This window comes from Oryctolagus cuniculus, chromosome 12 (assembly GCF_051225735.1).
Source record: "Oryctolagus cuniculus isolate XC-2025 breed Fujian yellow rabbit chromosome 12, ASM5122573v1, whole genome shotgun sequence".
Taxonomy (NCBI): Eukaryota; Metazoa; Chordata; class Mammalia; order Lagomorpha; family Leporidae; genus Oryctolagus; species Oryctolagus cuniculus.
This window is the reverse complement of record NC_142878.1, coordinates 87,260,103-87,286,147: the sequence shown is the minus strand read 5'-3', so window position 1 is coordinate 87,286,147 and position 26,045 is coordinate 87,260,103. Positions and strand designations below refer to the sequence as shown.

The 26,045-nt window shown below is 48.2% G+C and overlaps 2 protein-coding genes and 1 non-coding gene across 4 annotated transcripts in view; 2 read left to right on the top strand and 1 right to left on the bottom strand.

Moving 5' to 3' along the window:
• Nucleotides 1-1,385, bottom strand: part of SNX1 (sorting nexin 1) — a 45,262-nt gene extending 43,877 nt beyond the window's left edge. The window contains exon 1 of the mRNA XM_002718154.6: nucleotides 1,215-1,385. Coding sequence (XP_002718200.2) covers nucleotides 1,215-1,373 — 159 coding nt within the window. The 5' untranslated portion in view covers nucleotides 1,374-1,385. The remainder of the gene's footprint in view (nucleotides 1-1,214) is intronic.
• Nucleotides 1,386-3,635: 2,250 nt separating this feature from the next.
• On the top strand, nucleotides 3,636-21,082 carry CIAO2A (cytosolic iron-sulfur assembly component 2A). 2 transcript variants are annotated; one of them, XM_002718162.6, is made up of 5 exons: nucleotides 3,636-3,814; nucleotides 8,861-9,025; nucleotides 17,152-17,201; nucleotides 19,758-19,803; nucleotides 20,611-21,082. In XM_002718162.6, exons 1-5 carry the CDS (start codon nucleotides 3,691-3,693, stop codon nucleotides 20,706-20,708), a joined length of 483 nt encoding a protein of 160 aa, XP_002718208.1. In that variant the 5' UTR covers nucleotides 3,636-3,690; the 3' UTR covers nucleotides 20,709-21,082. The 2 variants fall into 2 exon arrangements, with proteins under 2 accessions (XP_002718208.1, XP_008267130.1); XM_008268908.5 differs by lacking the exon at nucleotides 19,758-19,803.
• On the top strand, nucleotides 13,542-13,672 carry LOC127484048 (small nucleolar RNA SNORA38). Its single transcript, XR_007910829.2, has one exon. It is a non-coding gene; the product is annotated as a small nucleolar RNA SNORA38 (small nucleolar RNA).
• Nucleotides 21,083-26,045: the final 4,963 nt, after the last annotated feature.

Sequence of the window (26,045 nt, the reverse complement as noted above, 5' to 3'; positions counted from 1 at the left end):
ACCCAGTCTGCATATCTATCATCCCAGCAGTTAGCAACAGTAGCTGTTCGGCCATGATTTATGGAAGAATTACTAAAGGAATATACTCAAGATTTATTTTAAACGGGATACAGAAAGCCGACTCTAAAAAGAGCAGTGAGAGTCATTTGTCAGAACAACAGGCACCAGTAGACAGTGTGCTATCGTTATATCAGCACCAGCAAGGACTTTATGAGCTGGGACGGTGGACTGCACGCACTGAATACCATACAGGTCAAATTCTAAAGATCGTCCAGGAAGAGATTCCAAAACAAAAAAGCAAAACCAAAAAACTTAATCCTTTTTTTGACACAAATCGATGAGCCTCAAACTTTTTCAGACACGCGCCGCACAGAGAATGTCAAGCGGTTTGACTTAGTTACACACTGAGTAGCTACCAGAGGAGAAGCATCATCCGAGACGATCAATTCATGGACCCGGCGCTTCAGTTTACCAAGCTGGAATGAACTAAGTGGCGTGAGTCAGTGTTCTCGTAAAACAGCCCAAGACACCGCCAGCGGTTCCGTCACTCATCATCGGTTTCCACATTCCACGAATAAAGATTAGTTTTCTCAACACCTGACTTCTAGTGGGAGCTTCTTCGGGAAACACCATTTCCCCCTCGCGTTTCCAGATCTGCCCTCCCTGAGGTCCTCGGGCACCCGAAGGCATCCCACTAAGTGGGACGAGGCTTCCAGGTCTACGGACTCGCATCTCTCTCTCCACGGCTCCCTCCGGCCAACAGGGGAGCCGGCCCAACTTCTGGCTATCTCAGCCCCAGCAAGGGCCTTGGGTAATTCATCACCGCTAAGTTCTGGGCTGCCGCGGGGATCTGTGGGCGGGACGCGATCCTCCGCCACGCCAGAAGACGGCCCAAAGGCAGGGCTCAGCGCCAACGCAGAGTCCGGACCCACCAAGTCAGCCTGGGCCAAACAGCCCCCTGGGTCCGCGGGGTCACCACGGGGCAGAGCCAGAGGACGGCCTCGGCGGCGAGGCCACCACACCCCTCACGCCCCGGAGCCGGGGCGGCCAGGCCCCACCGCTCGGCCCCCACGCAGGGCCCCCGGGCCCGGAGGACCACACCGGGGCGAGGTCTCACCGGGTCCACACGGCCCGGCCTCCTCGCCCCCTCGCGGCGCCCCTCTTTTTTTCGGGGGGCTCCCTCCCGCCGGCTGCCCCCAAGGGTGCGAACTCACGGCCGCCGCGGCGCCGGTGAAAATGTCCTCCCCCTCGGTGTCGCTGTCCCCGGCCTCGGGTTCTGACCCCCCGGCGGCCCCTTCGGACTCCGACTCCAGGCCCGGGAAGGGTGGAGGGAGTCTCTCCGATGCGCTACAGCCGCCACCACCCGTCGCCATCTTCCTCCACCCGCGGCGGAAGCCGCAACAACAACTTTATAGAGAGATAGCGCCGCGAGCAAAGCGTTCCTGGGGGTACTGGGAGCTCGAGGGCCGCGGCGGACCCTGCGGGCCCGGAGGCGCGGGGGCGTGGGGGCGGGGCCCAGGGGCCGGGGGCGGGGCGAGCCGGGCCGTCGCCCGCCGCCCGCGAATCGGAGCCCTGCGCCTCGGCCCCGCGAGCTCCCCGGGGCGGGCCGAGGGGCAGAGAGGAGCAGTCAGGGGCTGCTCAGGTTCTCCGTGTTCCCTGCGATTGCTTTGTCTAACCGGCTTCTGAAGATTTCGGTTGAATAAAGGAGCCTTTAGTCTGTGACTAAAAATGTTTGAAAGCCTCTACATGCCACCTTTCCAGGCCAAGCACAGTTCCCCTCTCCAGAGATTCAAGAAATATTTTTGACTGAGGTCTCTGAACAGACAGCGGGAAAGTTTGACCACTTGTTCTTTGAACTACAGGGCGTTCATCCAAGAAATATGTACTGAGCATCTACCGTGTGCCTGGCAGCTTGCTGTGCGTTTGAGGTACAGAAATAAACAAGCTCCTGGCCCACCTACGGAGGTGCTTACAACCCATGAGACACAGACAGCCATGCAAATCAACAGTTCCACACGCTCAGCGCCCCAGCACGGTGAACAAGACCTCCAGTTCTGCTTGGGGAAGCGCGGAGGGTGAGCAAACCCCACCGAACTAGATTTGGTAGGGAAGAAGTGAGGCTTGTCTTCACTGCTGTGGAGTAAGCGGAGTGGAACAGATGGCAGGGGCGGTATCAACTGCTCAAACATTTTTTTCTAGGGTTTAAACTACTCAAGGACTGGTGAGTCTAAAGTCTAAATCAGGAGGCGGCTTTATGGCTCAGCGGGTACAGCTGCTCCTGCGATGCCGCTTATTATCCCATGTGGACACGGTCGGAGCTCGGGCTGTTCCGTTTCCCATCCAGCTCCCTGCTAACGTGTCTGGGAAAGCAGTGCAGGACGGCCCAAGTGCTTGGGCCGCTGCACCCATGTGCAAGACCTGGATGGAGTGCCAGGCTCCTGGCTTCGGCCTGGCACAGCCTGGCTGTTTTACTCCTGGCTTCGGCCTGGCCCAGCCCTGGCTGTGGTGGCCACTGGGGAGTGAACCAGCGGATCAAAGAGCTCCCCTCTTTCTGTAACTCAGCCTTTCAAATAAACAAATCTTATTTTAAAAAGCCTAAATCAACCAGATAAACAAGACAGGCATCTTAAAGACACATGGGGTATGTTAAAAGGGATAGTGCTGTAAGATAATCTGACTTTCTTCTCAACAGAGATGAAATTTATCACGAACTGACAAAAGGTTTACTTTGTTCCTAATGCAAATTCTTCAGCGTCAGAGGCTGGCTCCCTCACAGGGCTGCGAGAGGCTTCAGGGCAGGGGCCCTGTCCTATCTCGGCACCTACAGATCGCATCTGGCAAATTAAGTACCCAATTCATAGCTGAGATTTAACTGGAGGACGAGACGGATAAAATAACATCATCAACTATGTTAACGGCATCCATGACAACACGTACACCAGATGGCTTGAGACGTCCTTTTTAGCATAGCGAACTCCATTCTGTCACCGTGGGTGCAGGGAAAGTCCTCTTAGCTCTAAGTCGTCTTTGGAGGCGATTGGCAGAAATATTCAGCCCACAGTGATGAGCTGGGCTGGACTGAGTCCCTAGGAGGCGAGAAAACCAGAGATCCACCATGCCTAACTGTCCTTACTGGCCTCCCCGACATCCCATTTCACCGCAACCGGAAACCCGCTTCTGGCCTGATTAGGAAGACAGACCGGCTGGAAGCAGCTCCCTCCGAGAAGTAACTGTAAATAGTCTCCGTACTAGAAACCACTCTCCTTTCCTCTACCTCTTCAGGATTCATCTTTAGCTTTCTGTGGGCACTGATCAGGCGGTGGGTGACAGACCGTTACACGCCCACTCGGAGGAGGAAACTCCAAATCCCAGAATACTGTTCGCCGTATTCCGAGGAAAACATCCCATACATCCTAGCGCGCATAGCGCCAGCTGGGTCACGCGGATTGTTTTTTTTTTCTTGCTGCGCTGAAGCCAAGCAAAGCATGCTGGGGTTTGTAGTCCTTGCGGCTCCCTTCCCTAGGTCTTTCGCGCTACTCCGTCGGGCCCCGCCTCTTCTCTGCTCCTTTGACCCTTTCTTTAGACTAGTGTTGGCCCTTTTGAAGACCAGGAAGTTGCTAAATCCCGACACCGGCAGCTGAGAGACGGTGGCTCGGGTGGGACAGTCGCCAGGGATGGCGGAGCGTGAGAATGGAGCGGGTGTCCGGGCTGTTCTCCTGGACGCTGAACAGAGTCCTGTGGCTCTCAGGCCTCTCTGAGCGGGGAGCTGCCCGGCAGCCCCGGATCATGGAAGAGAAAGCGCTAGAGGTTTATGGTAATTAACTTTACGCAGTGCAGCATTTGGTGGTATATGTAGGCGCGGGGGCGGAGGACGGGCTGGGGTGGGGGAGAAGGGCCTCACCTGAGGGTGTGGGAGTGACACTGGGGTTTTCGCTGGATCTCGTCGCTAGCGAAGAAAGCGTTTTCTTCTGGGGCGGGGGTGGTGGTGGTGGTGGTGGTGGTGGTCCTAAGTCACGCGAGAGTGCGGGTTCGTCCAGGACCCCGGCTCTTCCTAAACCCCCGGCAAGCTGAGCCTGGAGGCCTTCAACGTCTCACCCCCTTAACCTGCCCCGCGCCCTCGTGGCCGTCGTGGGCAGAGCGGAAGCGTACGGTGCTTGGCCTGCGGGCAGAGCTGGCCTGGGCTCCTACTGCCTGATCCTCCTTGCTTCTCTAGCTCCCGCACACGTACTCCTCTTCCCACTACTGCTGGGCGATGGCCGAGCTGGGTACTACGGCCCCAAGGTCACAGCCACTGTCTTCTGGGGCAGTCAGTAGGCAGAGGTCTCAGAGCAGGGCGACTCGCATAGCGAGGCCTCGAACTTACAGTTCCTCAGCACAGCCATGCCGAAGTGCGAAACACACACACACACACACACACACACACACACGGTGGGGTGCCTCATGGAAAGTGAGCCCTGTGTTTTAATTCCGTTTTCCACCAATTTGAAGTACCCTCATGTGTGCACACACACAGTGTTTTTTCTCTACAGTAAGTATTCCCCAACCTGTGGGACCATCTGCATTGTGCAGATATGGAAGCAACAACCTGGAGCCTGGAGCCCACACCAAAGGCCGCGTCTTCTGATCCCAAACTGACCGCACTTTTCACCATCTCACAGCTGCTTAGGACTCTTTTTCTTGGAAAAAAAATTTTTTTTAACTAAATAGAATTGATGCACTGTTGAAAGAGCTGGCAGTAAGAATACCAATATAATCTGGTGAGGATTACAGGCCAGAAGGAAGTGGGGGGTGAGAAAGACCTCTGGGGTTGGTCTAAATGCTCTGTCTTGCTAGAGGCAGGACTCACGTAACCTGGCCAGATGGTTAAGGTGTGTCGTAGACTCATTCCTGTCCTGCCATACTCTATGGCATCCTGGGATGCAGGGCACTGGGGACACAGCTTTGAAGAGCGCTGCTTCTAGTCCTTAAGCTTACATTGAGGAAAGCTTATCTTTGCTTTCTATCTATGATAGACGGGCATAGACTTGAAGACGTAGTACAGAAATTCAAAGGACAGATCCTCATTTCTAGGGGAGGGGAGGGGAATCTGGGAAAACTTGGAAGCGGAGTCATTTGCATTGGCCTTGGAGAATAACTGGGATCTGGATATGTAGGGGGTGAGAAGGCATACTAAGCAGAGGAAGCTGGAGCAAAAGTGTGGAGCTGGGGCGCTAAGGGGATGACAGGTGTGCGGGGCTACAGGCTGTGGCTGAAGATGGAGGTGAGGTTGATGGTAGGTTCGAATTGGATACCCAAGATTTTAAATTTAAATGAAGCCAGAGAAAAATTTTAGTCAGAGGAGTAATGTGGAGAGCAGCATTGTTTTGTTTTTGAAGAAATCCATCCACGCCTCTGAAACTGCTAGAAAACTTGAGAAGTTTAGTCAGGGGGTGAGCTTTAAAGAATACAGTCCAGTGAGTTTAAATGAGCCTTGGCTGGACCCAAGCCTAGGAGGAGAGGCGGAGAATTCCTTGTCAAAAAATCCCATCTCTTTGAGTCCCATAGTAACACAGCTCTAGGAAAGAGAAGTTAAATCTGCTTCCCGTGTTCAAATCCTGCTTCTAATCAAGTGGTAAGCCTTGGAGATACCTGGGGAGAAAGTAGGAGATTGGTCTGTGTTTCTCAACCGCATCTGTGTTTGCAAGGGAGCCCTGAATAGTAGAAGGGAGCCTCAGGCTTGAGGACCTCACGCCCACCATGTGGACGGGGCTGCCGCTTTCTGCCTTGCTGTTCCTCTTTATCAATTCTCCTCTTCTGTTACAGCCTCCTGGTAAGAAGGAAGTCTTGCCTTTCCCAGGGCAGCCCCGGTCCCCGCCTTCGTGACCCCATCGTCTTCTGCTTATTTGCCCAGCTTCCCCTCCTCCCCTCTTTATGTTTTCTGTCTTTCCCTCCCTGTTTAATCTTTCCTTTGGGGCTTTAAAACATACTCAGGTTTCCCTAACCCTCGTCATTGTTCTAGCTTCCTTGCTAAGCTGCTGTCCTTTCTCTGCCCTTCCCTTCCCAACCAAGGCCCTAGGAATATACTTTCAGTCCTGGCTCGCTTTCTCCTTTGCGAGCTGGCCTGGGCCCTTGCGTCACTAGCAGAACTTCTTTCCTCCAGATGGCCTCCTGGCTGACAGGTCGAAGACTTGCCTCAGCTCTCGGCGGCCTCAGTGCTCCGGCAGCATCTGATGCTGCGGCCGCCTCTCTCCCTCTCTGCTTCTTCTTTCTTTACTTTCTCATTCTGACCCTTAAGTTTTGTGCTTCCCGTGAGTCTTCCCTTGGGTCTCTTTCTCTTTACACCAATGATTCCTCAAACTGGGCTGCACATAAGAATTACCTGAGGAATTTTTTTTCTTACTAAAGATTGATTTATTTATTTGAAAGGCGGAATTAGAGAGAGAGAGGGAGAGACAGAGAGACAGGAGATCTTCCATCTGCTGGTTCACTTCCACAAATGGCCACAATGACCAGGGCTGGGCCAATCTGAAGTCAAGAGCTAGGAGCTTCTTCTGGGTCTCCCACATGGGCCCAAGCACTTGGGCCAACTTCTGCTGCTTTCCCAGGCACATTAGCATGTAGCTGGACCAAAAGTGGAGCAGCCAAGACTCGAACTGGTACCTATATGGGATGCCAGCACTGCCGGCCATGGCTTAACCTGCTGTACCACAGTTCTGGCCCCAGCTTGAGGAATTCTTTTTAAAAAAAATCTTTGTTTATTTTCATCACTTGAAACATAGAGCAAGAGAGAGTGACAGAAAGAGAGAGAGACCTTCCACCCCCTGGCTCACTCTCAAAATGATGGCAACAATTAGGGAGGGCTAGGCCAGGCTGAAGCCAGGAGCCAGGGACTCCATCTGGGTCTCCCACATGGGTGGCAGAGACCCTAGTACTGGAGCCGTCATCTGCTGCTTCCCAGGGTGTGTCAGCAGGAAGCCATATTGGAAGTGGAGGTGCCAGGACGTGAACCCACGCTCTGATAGGAGATGTGGTTGTCCCCAAGCAGTGGCTTAACTCCCTGTGCCACAACAACCACACCAACCTGAGGCATTTTTTAAACTCTTAATGCTCAGGCCATACTCCAAACCAGTTAAATCAGAATCTCTGGGAATAGGGTCCAGGTATCAGTTTTTTGTTTTAAAACATTCCTGATAATTCCAGTGTTCAGCCAAGGTCCTACTCATTTTTTGTGAAACGTATGGGTTCAACAACTGCCCTAGCCTCTGTGTGCTCTTAAAACCCTAAGGTACGGTTGAACATTTGCTGGAAAATTCCATGAGATTGCCCCTGAAGCACCTCAAAAACACTGTGTATGAAACTGAACTCATTTACCCAGGACCCTCTGTATTTCTTCCTTGTCCTTAGACTAAAATATGACTCGTCTTCCTTTTCCTTGTCGTCTACATCCAAATGATGGTCAAATTCTGTTGATTCTGCCTCTGAAATGACTTCCTCATCTCTCTCTGTTACGTTGTCACGTGCTGCCTATTTTAGGCCCAGCTTTTTCGGCTGGTATCACTGGCTCTGTTCTTTATTTCCGAATCTAGCAGCTGGCGGATGAGATACCAGCTGACAGTACAATGCGATCTATGTCACTGCCTTTGTCAGAGTCTCTTTAGGGCTCCCTGTTGCCTGTAGCTGACTGTAAAAGACCTTTGATGCTTCTACCCAAACCTATCCTGCTACTCTTCCTCACTTCTTGTTCTTCACTTCTTGTTCTTCACTTTAAGTATTAGCTATGCGTGCATGTAATTCAAAAATGTTTTCACTAAAATTTTAATTGTTTCCCATGAACTTTCTGAAGTTCCCTCTTATTGAAAAGTTAGCTATTTTTAAAATGTTATTTTTATTTATTTGAATGACAGAGAAGCAGAGAGAAAGAAACCCAGATCTTCCATCTACAGGTTCACTCCCCAGATGGCCGCAGCAGCTGAAACTGGGTCAGGCCAAAGCCAGGAGTCAGGTCAGGTCTTCCACATGAGTGGCAGGGACCCAACTACTTGAGCCATTGCCTGCTGCTTCCCAGGATACGCCTTAGCAGGAAGCAGCATCAGAAGTGGAGCTAGAATTTGAACCTAGGCACTCTGAAATGGGATGTAGGTGTCAGAAGCATCAACTGCTGTGCCCAACGCCTGCCCTAAAATGTTACCTTTTTTTGTTTAAAATACTCATTTATTTTATTTGAAAAGCAGAGTTACAGAGAGGCAGAGGCAGAGAGAGAGAGAAAAAGAGAGAGGTTTTCCATCCGCTGTTTCACTCCCCAGATGGCTGTAATGGCTGTAGCTGCGCCAATCCAAAGCCAGGAGCCAGGAGCTTCTTCTGGGTCTCCCACGCAGGTGCAGGGGCCCAAGCACTTGGGCCATCTTCCACTGCTTTCCCGGGCCATTAGCAGGGAGCTAGATCTGAAGTGAACCAGCCAGAACTCATACCAGCGTCTATATGGAATGCAGGCACTGCAGGTGGAGGCTTAACCTACCACACCACAGTGCTGGCACCCCCATTTTTAAAGACTTGATTCACCTTTCACCTGCTTGATACCATTTGCTCCCAAGCTAAAAGTTTTTTCTTCTCCCCGAGTTTCCTTGACACTTTTCCCGTTCTCTTTGTATTCTCTGCAGTATAGAACCCAAGAAGCTGGATATAGTCTCTCTTGATAATACAAGAAAATGGTTTTTTCAAAAGGAAACCAAGGATGGAAATTTCTATCAGAAATCTGGAACTTGGCTGTAGTGTTTACTTAAACCAAGAAAAAAATTGGTGCTTATGTTGGGACTGCCAAATTGTTCCTTATTTAGAAATATTCATGTTTTAATAGTATACCTTGTTTCTGATGATTCCTTAGATTTGATTCGAACTATCCGGGACCCAGAAAAGCCCAATACTTTGGAAGAACTGGAAGTGGTAACGGAAAGTTGCGTAGAGGTCCAGGAGATAAATGAAGATGACTATCTTGTTGTTATCAGGTTCACACCAACAGTACCTCATTGCTCTTTGGCAACTCTCATTGGTAAGGGTCTGTAAGTATATGAATTCACACACGTGAGGTTCTGGGTGTATGGGGGTAGATTTCTTCATTTTCCAAATGAGGAGCCTGAAGATCAGAGAGGTTAAGCAAGACTGCCCAGGATTACAGCCAGGAAATGGTGCCGCTGAGGCTCAAGCCCCTGTCTCCTGTCTCCACAGCTCTTAGTCATCTAGTGACAACGCGCTGCTTCCTAGGTAGCCGCCCTCAGGACTAACGGAGAGTGGCTGTGGGCAGCTCCTGCTGCTCAGTTCTGGACTGGAGTGTTGCTGTCACACCAGCTCTTGCTGTCTGTCTTGCAGCTGCTCTGTTGGCTTCTCTGTGGGGTGGGCGGAAGTCCTGGGGAGGGGCTATTTTTTGAGGCAGTCTTCTATTTAAGAGGATATATTCCCAATATTTTGAGTCAGTTCACAGTAGATAAATAGGTCTCTGTGACAATTTACTTTGTTATAAAGAATATAAAGGGAGTTTGTTTTAAACCAAATGTTCATCAGTAGGGAGCTGATTAAATAATCAGTAATGGTAAATGTGACCAATGGAATTCCATGCAGTTATAAAAAAGGGTAAAGAAGCTCTCTATATTGAATTTATTTTTAAGAGATTTATTTGCAAGTTAGAGTTACAGAGAGGGACGGAGAGACAGAGATCTTCTGTCTGCTGGTTCACTCCCCTGATAGCTGCAATGGCTGAGGCTGGGCCAGGCCAAAACCAGGAGCTTCTTCTGGGTCTCTCATGTGGATGTTGGAGCCCAAGCACTTGGGCCATCTTCCGCTACTTTTCCCAGGCATTAGCAGGGAGTTGGATCAGAAGTGGAGCAGCCAAGACTTGAACCAGCGCCCATGTGGGATGCCAGCATTGCAGGCAGCAGCTTTATCCACTACACAACAGTGCCAACCCCTATTTGTATTTTATTTCATAAGCATAAAGAATACGTAAGAAGAGAATTGCTGTGATGGATATTTGGGGTAATGGTGGTAGGAACTGGGCATGTGAAGGACAGGGTTGAGGAATATTTTTGTATGTTTAAAATTTTTGGGCCAGCGCCGCTGCTCACTGGCCGGTGCCGTGGCTCACTCAGTTAATCTTCCACCTGCGGCGCCAGTACCTGGGGTTCTAGTCCCAGTTGGGGCGCCAGATTCTGTCCCTGTTGCTCCTCTTCCAGTCCAGCTCTCTGCTGTGGCCTGAGAAAGTAGTGGAGGATGGCCCTAGTGCTTGGGCCCTGTACCCTCATGGGAGACCAGGAGGAAGATCCTGGCTCCTGGCTTCGGATTGGTGCAGCGCGCCAGCCATAGCGACCATTTAGGGAGTGAACCAACAGAAGGAAGACCTTTCTCTCTGTCTCTCTCTCTGTCTCACTGTCTAACTCTGCCTGTCAAAAAAAATTTTTTTTGAACCATGGGAATATATCATCTATTAAAAGAGCAAATAAGTTTACTGAAAGGATTGAAAAAGTCAGTATTCCATATTACTCCCATGATTATTGTGATTTTTTAAAAGATTTATTTATTTATTTGAAAGGCAGAGTTACAGAGAGGCAGAGAGAGAGAAAGAGAGGTCTTCTATCTGCTGGTTCACTTTCCAGTTGGCTGCAACAGCCCAAGCTGTGCTGATCCAAAGCCAGGAGCTTCCTCCAGGTCTCCCATGCAGGTACAGGGGCCCAAGGACTTGGGCCATCTTCTACTGCTTTCCTAGGCCATAGCAGAGAGCTGGATCAGAAGTGGAGCAGCCTGGATTCGAACTGGTGCCCATATAGGATGCTGGCACTGTAGATGGTGACTTTACCCGCTGCGTCACAGCGCTGGCCTCTATGATTTCTGTCTTTGACTTCTCATCAGTTGACCTGAGTTCCCTGAGATAGAGGTTTCTAAAATATGGACTGAGGGACTGGAAGGTCTGTGAATCTATAGGTATTATCATTGTTTAAGTTCTAAAACTAGAAAAAGCACTATTGAATGCATAGTTACTTTTTGTCACTGGACAATTTCTGAACCAATAGATATTGAAAATACTTCTATTATCTTTATTTTTTTAAATATTTTTATTTTATTCATTTGAAAAAGTTACAGAGAGAGGTAGAGCCAGAGAGAGAGAAAGAGGTCTTCCATTCTGCTGGTTCACTCCCCAAATGACCTCAATGGCCAGAGCTGAGATGATCTGAAGCCAGGAGCCAGGAGCTTCTTTCAAGTTTTCCACATGGGTGGCAGGGGCCCTACCAGCCCATAACAGAGAGCTGGATCGGAAGAGGAACAGCTGGGACTAGAACCAGTGCCCATATGGGATGCCAGCGCTGTAGGCGGCAGCTTTACCCACTATGCCACAGCGCCGGCCCCTGCTATTATTTTGATGTAAAAGTATGTCTTAAAATACTTTGACATAATGTTAAGAGTCCATAAATAGAGGGTTCAAGAGCCTAGACCAAATTTTTTTTTCCTTTAAAGATTTATTTATTTGAAAGGTTGAGTGACAGTGTTGTACCTGAGTGAGTGTAAACAAAGGAGCACCACACATTGATAAAATTTGATGGTCCTTTATTGCCGGCGGTAGAGAGTGGGCTCATGCCCTAAAGAACTCTCGACCCTGAAGCCCAAAGCAACAGGGTTTATAAAGGCAAAAACCACAAAATTGGGAGGTGAATACATGGTTACTGGGATTGGGGGGAATACATGGTTACTGGGGTCAAGCTGACCTAAAACCTATGCGGAACTAGTATCAATTATAATCTTGACAATACCAGTTACAGTGTTAACAGTTTTAATTATAATCTTGACATTAATCCAGGTATTGGTTTTAATCACATGTAGGACATAGACAAATTATATTTTTGTCATTAACCCAGGTACAGCCTATCTACTTCCAAGCTTGAGTGATCATGCTAGGGGGTTTCTATGCTCTGCCAGGTGTGATGTAGTGGACTGCTATTGTCCAACTGTTTTAGATCATAGTTTCAGACCAGAGTCTCATGGTGGGGGGGGCACCTTCCCAGAATGGAGTCTCAGGTTCTCCAAAATGGAGTCCCTACTGTCAAGGTGTTACTTCAACAGAAAGAGAAAGAGACAGAGAGAGAGAGAGAGAGAGCTTCCATTCTTTAGTTTACTCCTGAAATGGCCTTAACAACCAGATCTGGGATAGTCCAAAGCATGAGCCAGGAACTCTGTTGTAGTCTCCTCCACATGGGTGGCCTGAGCACTGTCTTCCCAGGTGCATTAGCAGGGAGCTGGATCAGAAGTAGAGTAGCCAGGACTTGAACCATACTCCAGCATGGGATTCCCATGTTATTATAAGCAGCAGCTTACCCTGCTACACAACACCTATCGCAACAAATTCATTTTTTAAGATTTATTTTATTTGTTTGAAAGGCAGAGTTACAGAGAGAGGGAGAGATAGAGAGATCTTTGATCTCCTGGTTCACTCCCCCAGATGGCCCTAATTGCTGGAACTGGGCCAGGCAGAAGCCAGGAGCCAGGAGCTTCTTCTGGGTCTCCCATGTGGGTGCAGGGGCCCAAGGACTTGCGTCATCTTCTGCTGCTTTCCTAGGTGCATTAACAGGGAGCTGGATTGGAAGCGGAACAGCTGGGCGCCCATATGGGATGCCAACATTGCAGGTGGCGGCTTAACCCACTATGCTACAATGCTGGCCCCAACAAATAAAATGTATTTAAATTATAAAAGTAACAAGTTTATTAACAATAATTTTGAAGCTGTGCTGAACATAAAGGAAGAAATAAAACCTGTTGTCATGAAAGAACGTGTGCCCTGGGCTGAAATTCCAGTTCTAACAGCTCTGCTGTGTTGTAGCCGTGGGCAAGTTACTTAACCTCGCAGAGTCTCAGTTTCCTTATCTGTAAAATTGGGACAGTTAAAGGTTACCTACAGAGTGGGAAGAGCAAAGTCAAAAGCTTGCAATATATGAAAAATGTTGTTTTTTTATCATTCACTATGAGCTTTCTATTAGTCATACAGTTTAAGTACACAGTTACATGACACATAATCAAAAAGTTCATGCAAAATGTATATCATTTTCAGAACTGGGGACAAGCGTTTGGCGCAGTGTTTAAGACCCTGCATTTTGGAGTGCCTGGGATGGGATCCTGGCTCCACTTCCAATTCCAGCTTCCTGCTAATAAGCCTCCCTGGAGGCAGCAAATGATGGCTCAAGTGCTTGGGTCCCTGCATCCATTGGGTAGACTTGGATTGAGTTCCTGGCGCCTGGCTTTGGCCTAACTCTGCCATTTCTATTGTGGGCATTTGGAGAATGAATGAATGGATGGAAGATCTTTTTCTTTCTATCTCTCCTTTCAAATGAAATGAAAATAAATAATAAAATTAAACAAAAGCTATGAATAGACTTCAAAATTTTTTGCACCAAAACATTTAATTCAATTTTTCTGTGAACCTTTTGAAGTTCCTTCTTATAGTTACATGTCAATCTTCTTGATATATCATAAGTTTTGCAACCTTTTAGACTATTTCTAGCCTTTTGCAATTATAAATAATACTATGACTGTTCTACAGAGTCATATCTGTGGCTTCCTGTCTTTTAACACATGAAGAATTGGAGGCAAAGAAATGAGTACTTAGAGAAGTCTGGGACCAGCATGTTCCCTGTAGGCTCAAGGTCAACCGTCCTTGTAGAATGAATGAATAATACTGTGATGAATAGTCTCCTGTATCTCGTATATATGACAAATCCTTATCAAGAAGTTTATATTCTTTGGTCTAGGAATTAAGGAAATAATTCCATAGAAGGACATAATTATCAGGTATAAAACGTCTCTGGTAAATTCATCATAGTGAAACTTGGAAGCAACTATATTTATAGAAAATGGCACTAATGTAATGGGATTCCCTATTGCTGTTGTAAAAGATAAATACTGTGTAATCAAGGAATCACAGTTTTTCTTTAGAGATGTATGAAAAAGCCTCAGTGATGATTTCCATGTGCATTATGACTGCAATGATAGATAAACTGTTCTGGGGACAGAGATTGAGTGAAATGTAAATAACCCTATGTAGGAGGACTAAGATAAGGTTCTGGTCAGCATTTCAGACACGTACACTGCCCAGAGTTTGGTCACTTCTGTTGGTCCTTTTGATAAGGGGTTAAGAGCGTAGGCCTTTTCGAGAGTAGTCTAATGGTCTGTCGCAGTAATCGTGTCCCGTGAGCCCCGCTGCCGAGCCCGGTGAGGAAAGCTGGCTTTCTGGCTGGCGTGCCGAGGAGCAGGTCGTCCTCCCAGGGCAAGGAGAGGCGCCTGAGTGACGGCTCCACCCTGCCTGGGGAGGAATGCCAGAGATGAGGAAGTCCGTGAAGGCGTTAAGTGGGGAAGGCAGGGGAACCAGTGGATAACAATTTGTGTTGCCTTAGTCCGGGAAGAATGCTGAAGGCAGCTGTGGTCCAATGAGCTCGGCATAGGATTTGGAGTAGGAAGGTCTGGGTTCAGTGCCCACCTCTGCCACCACGTGATGTTGGATAAATCACTTCACTTGTTTTGCTGGCTGTGAGATGAAAATTCTACAGTAATGATGCTGGCATTTAGTGGATACTTACTGTCAGGTGGTATTTAAGCACTATGTGTAGCGATTTATTTACTCCTCCCAGCAGCCCACGGATGGTGGTGCTATTGCAAATAGAGGAACTGAAGGGCAGAGAGGCTTAAGTAGCTTGCCAGGGTCACACAGCTAGTGTGTTGCGGAACCAGTGTTGACCCCCGCATGGCTATCTCACTTGTGCTCCGCTGTGTCTCTTGAGGATAATAGTTCTCAAGAAAGTGTTTTGTGAATGGTAACACAGTTACTAATGGGTAAAATACCTACCAACAATGACCAGAACACATGAGGATGCTCAGATGGTATGCAAATAATAAATTAAGGAGACAGAGTTGGGGCAGAGGGAGGGAAAGAACCCTCCCAGATATACATAAGGCAGGTCCTTTAAATGGAGACCCACTTAAGGGAATGATAATGTTTTCTTTAGTGTCCCCTAGTATTTGTCATAGGATTACTATGTTTTTAGACTGCCTGCAAAGCCAGGGCACTAAAGGCTGAAACTCTATTTATAATAAGAGTAACTTGATTCAGCTTCTGTTGTCTAGAATACAGATTTGGTTAAAAATTCTTTCTTTAGTTTGAGGTGAGGGGTAAGTGGAACATTGGCACCAACGACCTGTTCCAAGTCCAGTTTTAATTTCTGCTACAGATCTCAACTGCAAACGGAAATTATTCAGCTGTGACTTAGCATGGGGTGATAAACTGAACTTTAGCAGAGCTTGCTTTAGGGAAGTAGTTTGTATCTTGCAGGTGTGAAGGAATCCAAATTTGAGAAGTTTCATGTTATATTATTTATTCGAGAGGCAGAGAGAGGAAGCTGCCGTTTTTTTGGTTCATTCCCCAAATGCCCACAACAGCTGGGGCTGGGTCAGGGCCGAAGCCAGGAGCCAGGAACTCAATCCAGATCTCCTATACAGATGACAGGGACCCAAGTACTTGAGCCATGCTCCTAGGATCCACATTAGCAGTTAGCTGGAATCAGGAGCTGGAACCAGGAATTAAACCCAGAAACTCCAAAGTGTAGGATGGATGTCCAAACTTATGTCTTAACTTCCAGGCCCAACATGCCCCATGTGATCTTTTTTACCTTATTTTTATTTTTTAGAAGAGAGAATTTTAAAAATATGTATATTTGTTCAGCTGGTGCTGCGGCTCACTAGGCTAATCCTCCGCCTTGCGGCGCCGGCACACTGGGTTCTAGTCCCGGTTGGGGCGCCGGATTCTGTCCTGGTTGCCCCTCTTCCAGGCCAGCTCTCTGCTGTGGCCAGGGAGTGCAGTGGAGGATGGCCCAAGTGCTTGGGCCCTGTACCCCATGGGAGACCAGGATAAGTACCTGGCTCCTGCCTTCGGATCAGCGCGGTGCGCCGGCCGCAGCGCGCCAGCCGCGGCGGCCATTGGAGGGTGAACCAACGGCAAAAAGGAAGACCTTTCTCTCTGTCTCTCTCTCTCTCACTGTCCACTCTGCCTGTCCAAAAAAAAAAAAAAAATGTATATTTGTTCTACTTATTTCAGAAACAGGAAGAGCACCCATCCTCTGGTTTATTCCCCAAGTTCCTGCAACAGCTAGAGCCTGTTCAGGCCGAAGCCAGGGGTCAGGAACTCATTGTGGATCTCCTATATGGGTGACAGGGACCTAACTGCTTGAGCCATCACTTTCTACCTCCCCAAGTGCACATAAGCAGGAAGCTGGAACAAGAATTGAAGCAAAGACTCGAACTCAGACACTAACACACCATGCCGGCAGGCCAAATACCTCCCCCAACCATGTGACTTTTTTTTTTTTTTTATTTGACAGGTAGAGTTAGACAGTGAGAGAGAGAGAGAGAGAGAAAGGTCTTCCTTTTCCTTTGGTTCACCCCTCAATGGCCACTGTGGCTGGCGCGTTGTGGCCGGCGCACCGTGCTGATCCAAAGCCAGGAGCCAGGTGCTTCTCCTGGTCTCCCATGAGGGTGCAGGGCCTAAGCACTTGGGCCATCCTCCACTGCACTCCCAGGCCACAGCAGAGAGCTGGACTGGAAGAGGGGCAACCGGGACAGAACCTGGTACCCATATGGGATGCCGGTGCTGCAGGTGGAGGATTAACCAAGTGAGCCACGGGCGTCAGCCCCCCATGTGGCCTTTTTAAATGACTCTTACCGGGCTTTAAGTTTTTGTATGTGCTGGCCTGCTGTGGGCAGTCAGCACAGTTTAATGACTGAATGCCCCTTGCATGGAGGCCAGTTGATGTAGTGGTACAGTGTGGGCTTTCTAGTGGTGTTCGATTCCAGTCTCACCTGTGCCACTTGACTGGCTTAGTGACCTTGGGCAAGTTACATGTGACCTTGGATCTGTAGTTTGCAGAATGTGGTTTGTAGATAATCCAGCTCCCTGGATTATTGCGAGGACTGTGTATTAAATTTCCTGTCATGGTGCCAGGCTCAAAGGAGACTTACACGGGATTGATTCAAAGCTGTTTTCAGTTGCCCTGTTGTATGCGACACCTAGACACACTGTATGCTTTTTCAGGAACCCATAAGAAAAGATGAATTGTTAACTGGAGATGTTTGTTTTTTCTTTGCCTTCCACAGGGCTGTGCTTAAGAGTAAAACTTCAGCGGTGTTTGCCATTTAAACACAAGGTAAGGACGATGCTCATTGTTGGTGTTTAGGATAGTTCTGTTATGAATTCACATACCGTGCAGTCACCTACTTAAAGTATACGACTCAAGAGGCTGGCATTGTTGCACAATAGGTTAAGCTGCCATTTAAAACACTAACATCTCATGTCAAAGTGGCAGTTCCTATTCTGGCTACTCTGCTTCTGATCCAGTTTGCTGCCAGTGTGCCTGGGAAAAGGCAACTGCTGATGGCCCTAGTACTTGGGCCCCTTGCCACCCAGAGGGGAGGCCCAGATAGACTTCCAGGCTCCTGGCTTTGGCCTGGCCCAAGTCTGGCCATTGTAGCCAACTGGGGAATAAACCAGCAGTTGTAATACCCAGCTCCCTGGATTATCATGAGGTATAATTAAGACTATATATTAAATTTCCTATCATGGTGCCAGGCTCAAAGGACACTTACACTGAATTGATTCAAAGCTGTTTTCAGTTGCCCTGTTGACCTATCACTGTTTCTCTGTCACTCTACTTTTCAAATAAATAAATAAACCTAAGAATAGATAAAGTATGCAGTTCAGTGGTTTTTAGTAATGTAGATTCTTTACCCATGTTTAAATTGAGTTGACTTTTTATTATTGATTTGTAATGGTTCTTTATGTATTCTAGATACAAGTCCCTTACTGTTTATATGAATGGCAAATAGTTTCTTCCATTCTATGAGTTATCTTCCCACCTTTTAAAAAATTTTTTTAAGATTGATTTATTTATTCAAAAAGCAAAGTGACAGAGAGACAGAGAGAGGCAAAGAGAGATCTTCCATCTAGTGGTTTACTCTCAAATGACTATAAGAGCCAGGGCTGGGCCAAGTCAAAGCCAGGAATCAAGAACTTCATCCTGTTCTCCCACATGGGTGGCAGAGTTTGCTGCTTTCCCAGCTGTACTAGCAGGAAACTGGATTGGAAGTGGAGAGGTTGGGATTTGAACCGGTGCACTGATATGGGATGTCAATATCATAAGCTTAACCACTGTGTCACAATGCTGTCCTCTTCTCATTCTTTTTCTTTATTTTTTAGAAAGATTTATTTATTTATTTGAAAGGCAGAGCATCAGAGAGAGACGGAGAGAGGGGGAGGGGGGACAGGGGGAGAGAGAGAGAGAGATCCTCTGTCTGCTGGTTCACTTCCCAAATGGCCGCAACAGCCAGGTCAGGGCCAGGCTAAAGCCAGGAGCCTGGAACTCCATCTGGGTCTCCCATGTAGGTGGTCGGGTCCAAGCACTTGGGCCATCTTTTGCTGTTTCCCTAGGTACATTAGCAGGAAGCTGGATTGAAAGTGGAGTAGTTGGATTTCAAACTGACACTCTGCTATAGACTGTCAACATCACAAGCAGTGGCTTAACCAACTGCACCACAGTGCCCTCAGGGAGAGACGCTGAGAGCTCCATCTGCTGGTTCACTCCCCAAATGCCCAAGACAGCTGGAGCTGGGCCAAGGCCAAGCCGGGAGCCAGAAGCTTTCTCCAGGTTTCCCATGCAGGTGCAGGGGCCCAGGCACTTGGGCCATCTTGTACTGCTTTCCCAGGCCGTAGCAGAGAGCTGGATCAGCCAGCACTCCAACTGGCAACCATATGGGATACTGGCACTGTAGGCGGTGGCTTTACCTGCTATGCCACAGCGCTGGCCCCAATTTAATAATTTTTTAAAGTAAATGAGTATGGAGTGATTCTGTACCTGTTATTTTGTAATCTGGAATAAATGTTATACCAGTAGGGGAATTTTTATGATGTCTTTTAAAACAGGTTGAACTAGATGATCTCTCAGGTCTCTTTTAGCTATAATAGGTTATGGTTTTATTTCACTCATGAAAAACATGTATCTCAGTAGTAAATAATGAGGGTTAGTTAATTTGCACCAGTCTTCTCTGGAGAGTGGATATCTTTATCAAATACATGATTTTTTTGTCGCAGAATTTGCACTAATTTTGTGGGTTGTCTCAAAAGCTCTGATTCTAGGAGGGTACAGCAGGGTCAGAAGGGATATCCTGACCAATATTATTCATAAAAATAAATTTAGCAAGATAATAATGAATGTGAATAGAGGATAGCTTAAACTATATATATTGTGATCCCATTTTTGTAAAATAAGCAATGAAAAGAAGCTTCCAGTTTTTGAGTGTGTGTGTGTGTGTAAAATCTGTAAGATTATGTGAATGTAAGCAAAAATAGGAAAGAACCTGCCCCAGAGTGTTCATGTGGCTTTCCCAGAGGCTGGGGCAGGAGGAGGTGTAGGTCCTGACTCGGACGGAGTAGAGTGCAGGGAAATACAATTGTGAGTAAGACTGCAGGTCTGATCCTCGTTTGTGTCCCCTTGTGCTTATGTGTGTTTATGAAAACACTGAATGGAGATGCCCCCAGCAAGCCTTTCCCAAGTGACCAAAAATAAAAATGTGAAAAGATTTACCCCCAAGTCTTTAGAAACAGAATTTAGGTTGTCGTTCCAGGATTCTGCAGTCCTTGGTGCTTTCCACCTTATCTGTCATCTTAGAATGTTCTCATGTTTGTTTTGACTATTTTTCCTCCCCAGTTGGAGATCTACATTTCTGAAGGAACTCACTCAACAGAAGAAGACAGTAAGTGCCAATCTTGAGACTTTTTTTTTTTTTTTTAATTAATTTGAAAGGCAAGGTTAGAGCGAGGGAAAGACAGAGAGAGGGATCTTACACATGCTGGTTCACTGTCCAAATGGCTACAATGGCTGGGGCTGTGCCAGGCTGAAGCCAGGAGCCTGGAGCTTCATCCCTGTCTGCTGGGTGGGTGGAAGTCAAGCAGGTAAAACTTTAGGGACTCTTGAGGTATGTGCTGTGTCTCTGGATTGGTGTAGATGAATGGGAGTGGGGAACCTTTTTGTGTATAGACTTTGACCTACAGAGAAATCAATCAGTAATCACTTAAAAATGGCAAAAGTAAGGTTTGAGAAAAACAAAAGACAAAATGTTCTAGATGGTCTGTATGTTCCATTAAAAACAATTTTATGGGGTTGGCATTGTGGCTTAGCAGATAAAGCTGCCGCCTGTGACAATAGCATTCCATATGGGCTCTGATTTGAGTCCTGGCTGCTCCACTTAGGATCCATTTCCCGACTAATGTGCCTGGAAAAACTGGGGAAGATGACCAAAGTCCCTGGGCTCCTGCCACCCACGTAGGAGACCCAGAAGAATCTTCTGGCTCTTGGCTTCATCCTAGCCCAGCCCCAGTCATTGTGGCCATTTGGTGAATGAACTAGCAGATGGAAGATCTCACTCTCTCTCTCTAACTCTGCTTTTCAAATAAATAAATAAATATTTAAGGAAAAATTTGCCATTCTAGCAGGCCAGTAAAAACACTACGTGGTGTTATATGTTGACACAGTTCTGCTAACTTTTGTCTGTGTTTTGCAGTCAACAAGCAGATCAATGACAAAGAGCGAGTGGCAGCCGCAATGGAGAACCCCAACTTACGGGAAATTGTGGAACAGTGTGTCCTTGAACCTGACTAATAGCTGCTTTAAGAGCCACTGAACCGTAATTGTTTGCTATATTTGTTTAAATGCTTTGTAAAATATAAAAAGACTCATGTTTAATACATAGGTGATTTGTACCTCAAAGCCTTTTTTAAAGGATTATTTCCAAGTGAGATTTAATTATAAGCTAGGACCTAACTTGTTCAGTGTATAACATTCTCAGGATTTGTAACACATAAGTAATCAGACAGAAAAATATTTTCTAGCTATTATGTGTAAGATGAGTCGCTATTTTTCTGATGCCCATTCTGATAAAACTGCTTTTCATGTCAAACACCTACCGTGCCCAAAGGTGTTCACTTTAAATCATTATTCTGTAAAATAAAAAAAAAAAAATATGATTCTTGTAATGACTCAGCTTAAAATGTGTTTATTGAACTGTAAATGCCGGTGTAATTGTTGATTCCCAAAAGAACTTTCCACAGCTTTATTTTTGCTGATTATAAGGTGAAATCACTTCTAAGATCCAAAAGGTACCTGGAAGATGAGATCCTGCCTTCCTTCGGTGAGAGTCGGCCCCATCTATAGAAGAGCAACCAACGCAGGCCAGAGGACAGACTCAAGTTTGTAAAAATGTTTGTTTAATTATTCTAAAGGTAGAGAGATCTCCCACCCACTGATCCACTCCCCAAATGCCTGAAAAAGCCAGGGCTGGGACAGGCTGAAGCCAGGAATTGGGAACTCGACCTGGGTCTCCCATGTGAGAGGCAGAGACACAAATACTTGAGCCATCACCTGCTGCCTCCCAGAGTGCACGTGAGCGGGAGCAGGATGCAGAACAGAGCTAGCACTGAACCCGTGCCTGGGGTTTGGGGTGGAGGTGTCCCAGGCGGTGGCTTAACTCTTATGCCAGTGCCTGTTCCAACATATAATTTTACTTTTTAAAAAATATTTTTATTTATTTTGAAAGAGAGCGCGCGCGCACACTCCCAACAGTCAGGACTGGGCCAGACCAGAGCCAGGAGTTTCATCTGGGTTTCCCATGTTGGTGGCAGGGGCCCAAACTTTTGGGCTATCTGCTGCTGCTTTCCCAGGCCATTAGCAGGTGGGACAGGGACCAGCACTACAACACTGGCCTCCCAACATATAATTTTAAAGATCAAGAAGTCCCCCAAAGAAGTTTTTATTAAACTCATCTCAATTTAGATTCTCTTCATTATGCTTTGTCATTTTGTTGTAGGGGTTAGTGGTTGTGTGATGTAAGGTGATTCTCCTGGTATTCATGCCCTCGTCTGGTGTCTTCCTGGCTGTGTCGGAGTGCATGGGTATGACCTCCAGTAAGGACTGGTGGAGGTAGGGACTGTGACTTCGGAGGCTAAATCATGAAAGGACTTGCTACTTTCCCCTCGATCTCTAAGACTGTGGACAACTCCACGTGGGTAGGAACTGAGCCTTGCACCATCAGCCAGCACCAACTTGTGAACCATGTTGGGAGTGATCCTGCAGCCCCAGTCAGCTTGACGTGTGGACAGGAATCTCGCGAGAGACCCTGAGCCAGAGCTGCGCTAGAGGCCACTCCCAGATTTCTGACTCCGAGAAGCTACCAGGGATAATGAGCGTTTATTGTTTAGAGTTTGGGGGTAGTTTGTTTTGAGGCAATCCAACAGGTAGAAGGTACCACCGTGCTCTGATCACCCTTTTGCCAGAAGGGTAGGGAGATGGCGCCTATCATCTGCTGAGATGACCTTCAGGGGACAACTCCAAGTTGGGAAATGTGTCTGTGCAGTTGGGAGCCTCAGGCCCACGCAAGAGAGCGCAAGTGGCTGAAGGTGGGGCTGACTCCTGCCCTGGAAGTCTGGAGGGTGAGAGGAAGGCAGGGCTGGCTGCTTTGAGGGCAGAGCCCTGTGGCAGGCATGCAGGAGAGCTTCTCGTGCGTCCCGCCGTCAGGTCACGTCTGACATGGTCCGGTAGTCCACCAGAGGGCCTTAGGACCTCTGCGGAACCGGTCTGGATGTGAATGCGTCCTGCCTGGTGCCCAGGACTGCGGTGAGAGGACAGAAAGTGAGAAGGCAGGGTGGCGATGCATCCGCCAGGGTCACGAGTCTCGTGAAAGTGCCACTCCCAGTGAAGAGCCAGTTCTAACCGTGGGGCAGACCCAGAGAGCACTGAGCCAACAGCTGAGGAAGACTGGCCCTCCCCGCCCTAGCACCCAGGGCCGTGGCAGAATAATACCTGGGGGAGGAGAGACGAGGACAGTTGGAGAGGAGGGGAGGGAGCAAAGGACTCCATCCCTTTTCTTCACTGTCAAGTTTGAAGCAAGCTCAAGTTAGCAAAAGATTTAATTCCAGTTTGGTCGTGGCGTTGTGAGAGTCAGAGAGAGAGAGAGATAGAGCTTCCATCTGCTAGTTCACTCTCCAAATGCCTGCAATGGTCAGGAGCTGGGCTGGAGGCAAAGCCAGAGCTGGGGATGCAACCCAGGTCTCCCGTGTGAGTGGCAGGAACCTGATTTCTTGAGCTGTCACTGCTGCTTCTCAGGGCGTGCGTTTAGCAGGAAGCCAGGACCAGAGCCAGAAGTTGAACGTAGGTGCAACACAGGCATTTTGAAAACTAGGCTGACCCCCTCCGAGTCTGTGGTGTCGACTGTTAGGTGTGACCAGGTAATTTATGAAGTGAGATTTCAGGAAGACTTACTGACAGAAATCAAATCTTCACCCAAGGGCAGATGCTCTGTGCTCCAGAGTTTTAAAGGACACTGAGGGACAAAAATAAAGCCAGCTCTTAGCCAGCATACTGGTTGCAGAAGCTCTGTTAAAATCGTCTTGGCTTCTGCCAAGGCTCTGCACTGTGGGAAGTTCTCAGCACAGCTTTCTCCCTGCGTCGTCTTCTCTGGCGGTAACTGAAACGCCAGCTTTGCGGTAACAGGACTCCGAGTTCCTGACCTTTGGCTGTAAGTGTTCCCATTCGCTCCTCTTTCTTTCAGCTCTGGGAATCTGTAAGCCAGCCTTCATACTCAGAAGTAATGGAATGTCCCTTATTTTTAACCATCCCTGTAGTACAACTCCATTCAGGAAAAGGTCCTTATGACCCACATGCTACACTCTGTGATCCAGGGCCAGGGCACGTGCGAGGTGCACCTGGTCTATTCCCTGTTCCATTTTCTCCCACCCAGGGCACACATGTGAACACAAACATGCTGGATGGCCAGCTGCTTCTAGAAGATATGACAGGCATCTTTTGAGCAGGCTCTGGGGATTATGGTCCAGGGTCAGACTCACGCTGCTGGAACTCAGAAAACAATACTCATCGCTTTAGCATGCAGAGTTCTCTGCACTTCAGGAGATTGGAAGCAGTCGCCCTGACCTGCTCTCCTGTCTCACACTCTTCCTGTTCCCCCAGGGAGTCATAGAAGCCGGAATTTCTCCTCCCCAGAGATGTCACAGGAACTGGAACCTTCCTGCCCCAAAGCAAGCTGCAACGCGTAGAAATGGCACTAGCCTCCCCCCACCTTTCTGTGTTCAAGCTGGCCTGCCTTGCCTGATAGCACAGTCATTAGACTCTCCTTCTGGAGGGGTGCTGCCCACTCTCAGGGCTGCTAACAGGCCAGGAAGAATCCGAATAGAGAGGCCTTTCTGGGTATCCAGTGCCTACCTCGTCCTCCAGTTTATCGCCATCAGAGCCTACCCTTTTGTCCAAACATAGTTCTGCATGGCTGCCCATTCCTCATGGAGCCTGAAGGTACAATTACTTCTCCCTGGATCTTTGAGTCGTCATTTCCAAAGGCTGTCACGTCCATGTAAAACTTTGGCTACATACATTTGGTATGATTTTCTCTTGGTGACATTCTAGGAGTGTCAGCCATGACCTTATATGTGCAAGGAAAGATACCGCACCTTTTGTGCCCCCTGTTTTTGGCACCCAATATAGGGTGGCTGGGACACCTGACTTGCTCCAGAGCCTGCGCAGAAATCCCCAGGTTCTGACCTTATCACCGGGGCCCACTGAGGACCCGGGAGACTCAGGGAACCATCTCCAGGGCTCGAAGAGCAGGGCTGGCTACGTTCCTGCAGAAGACCCTGAATCTCCACACTCATCGCCAGTTTCAGGTGAGACAGAGATCCCCAGTCCCATCCTCCACCCATTCGTGCACTTGCTCGCTCACTCTCTCATCTGCAGATATGCAGTGAGCACGTCAGCGCCAGGCACTGTCGCAAGTGCGGAGACACAGAGATGGATCTGCAGCTCTCTCCTGGAATGCACACGTGGTGACCTCTGCCTTCACCCTGTCTGCTCTCTAGCCTGAGCTAGTCTTGGCCAGCCAGTCACAGCCAAAGACAATACCTTGCTTAGGGACTGCCTGGTGAGGGTGTACAACTGGAAACAGGTCACTATAAGGAGCCCACAATACTGCAGGCCCTGCAGTTCCTGGAAGCTGGGTGTAACTTCTGTCGTCACCATTGCCAGAATGATTGCTCCCCACCCCTGCTTTTGTGTGTGTGTGACCCCCTTCTGCTGTCACACCTGATCCCAGGTCACATGCTGATGGCCTGGCTGCCAGGGGTGGCGGAGACTGGAGAGTCTGGCCTCCGTGTGGGGATGCAGACTCTGTCTTCCAGCAGAATTCAAAAGATCTAGAAGTTGCCCTAATATAGAAAGAGGGTTCAGATGACTGCTGCTTGAAAATGAACTTGAGCTTTATCCATCATGGCGGCATCTACAAGTGAAAAACAGAGGTACTTGCCGTCAAAAGATGTACCGTCTAGTCCATCTCCGGGAGAGGTTGACAGACTGTTTCAGAAAAGTGCCAGGCAGGAAATGCTTAAGGGTTTTGGAACCACATACTCTGTTGTAGTGATTTAACCCCACCCCAGCCTTGTGGCACAGAGGCAACAGGACAGTATGAATGAATGAGTGTGGCTTTGTGCCAGAAAAACGAAGGGCACAAATCTGAATTTCATGTGCCATGAACTGTAATTTCTTTCAACCATTAAAAAATACAAAAACCATCCTTTAGCATACAAAATCAAGCAGTGGGCTGGATTTGGCCTGTAGGTCATTTGTGGCCTCAGGGTCTAAAGTACAGTTCTTAGTTCTTAACCTTCTTGGGAGGTCTCAAAAGACATGGGATGGACTCTCATGGGCGGGTGGCCCAGGGGCAGTGTAAGGCCTGCAGAACCATCTGGCCTGGCTCTGCCCAGGCAACCACAGGAAAGACTTGAAATTCAATAAATCTATAGTGGATTAATTTTTAAGTTGATAATTTTATAGGCCCACAAGTGATGTTAAGAATATTTGGCCAGCGCCGCAGTTCACTAGGCTAATCCTCCGCCTGGGGCGCCAGCACCCCGGGTTCTAGTCCCTGTTGGGGCACCGGGT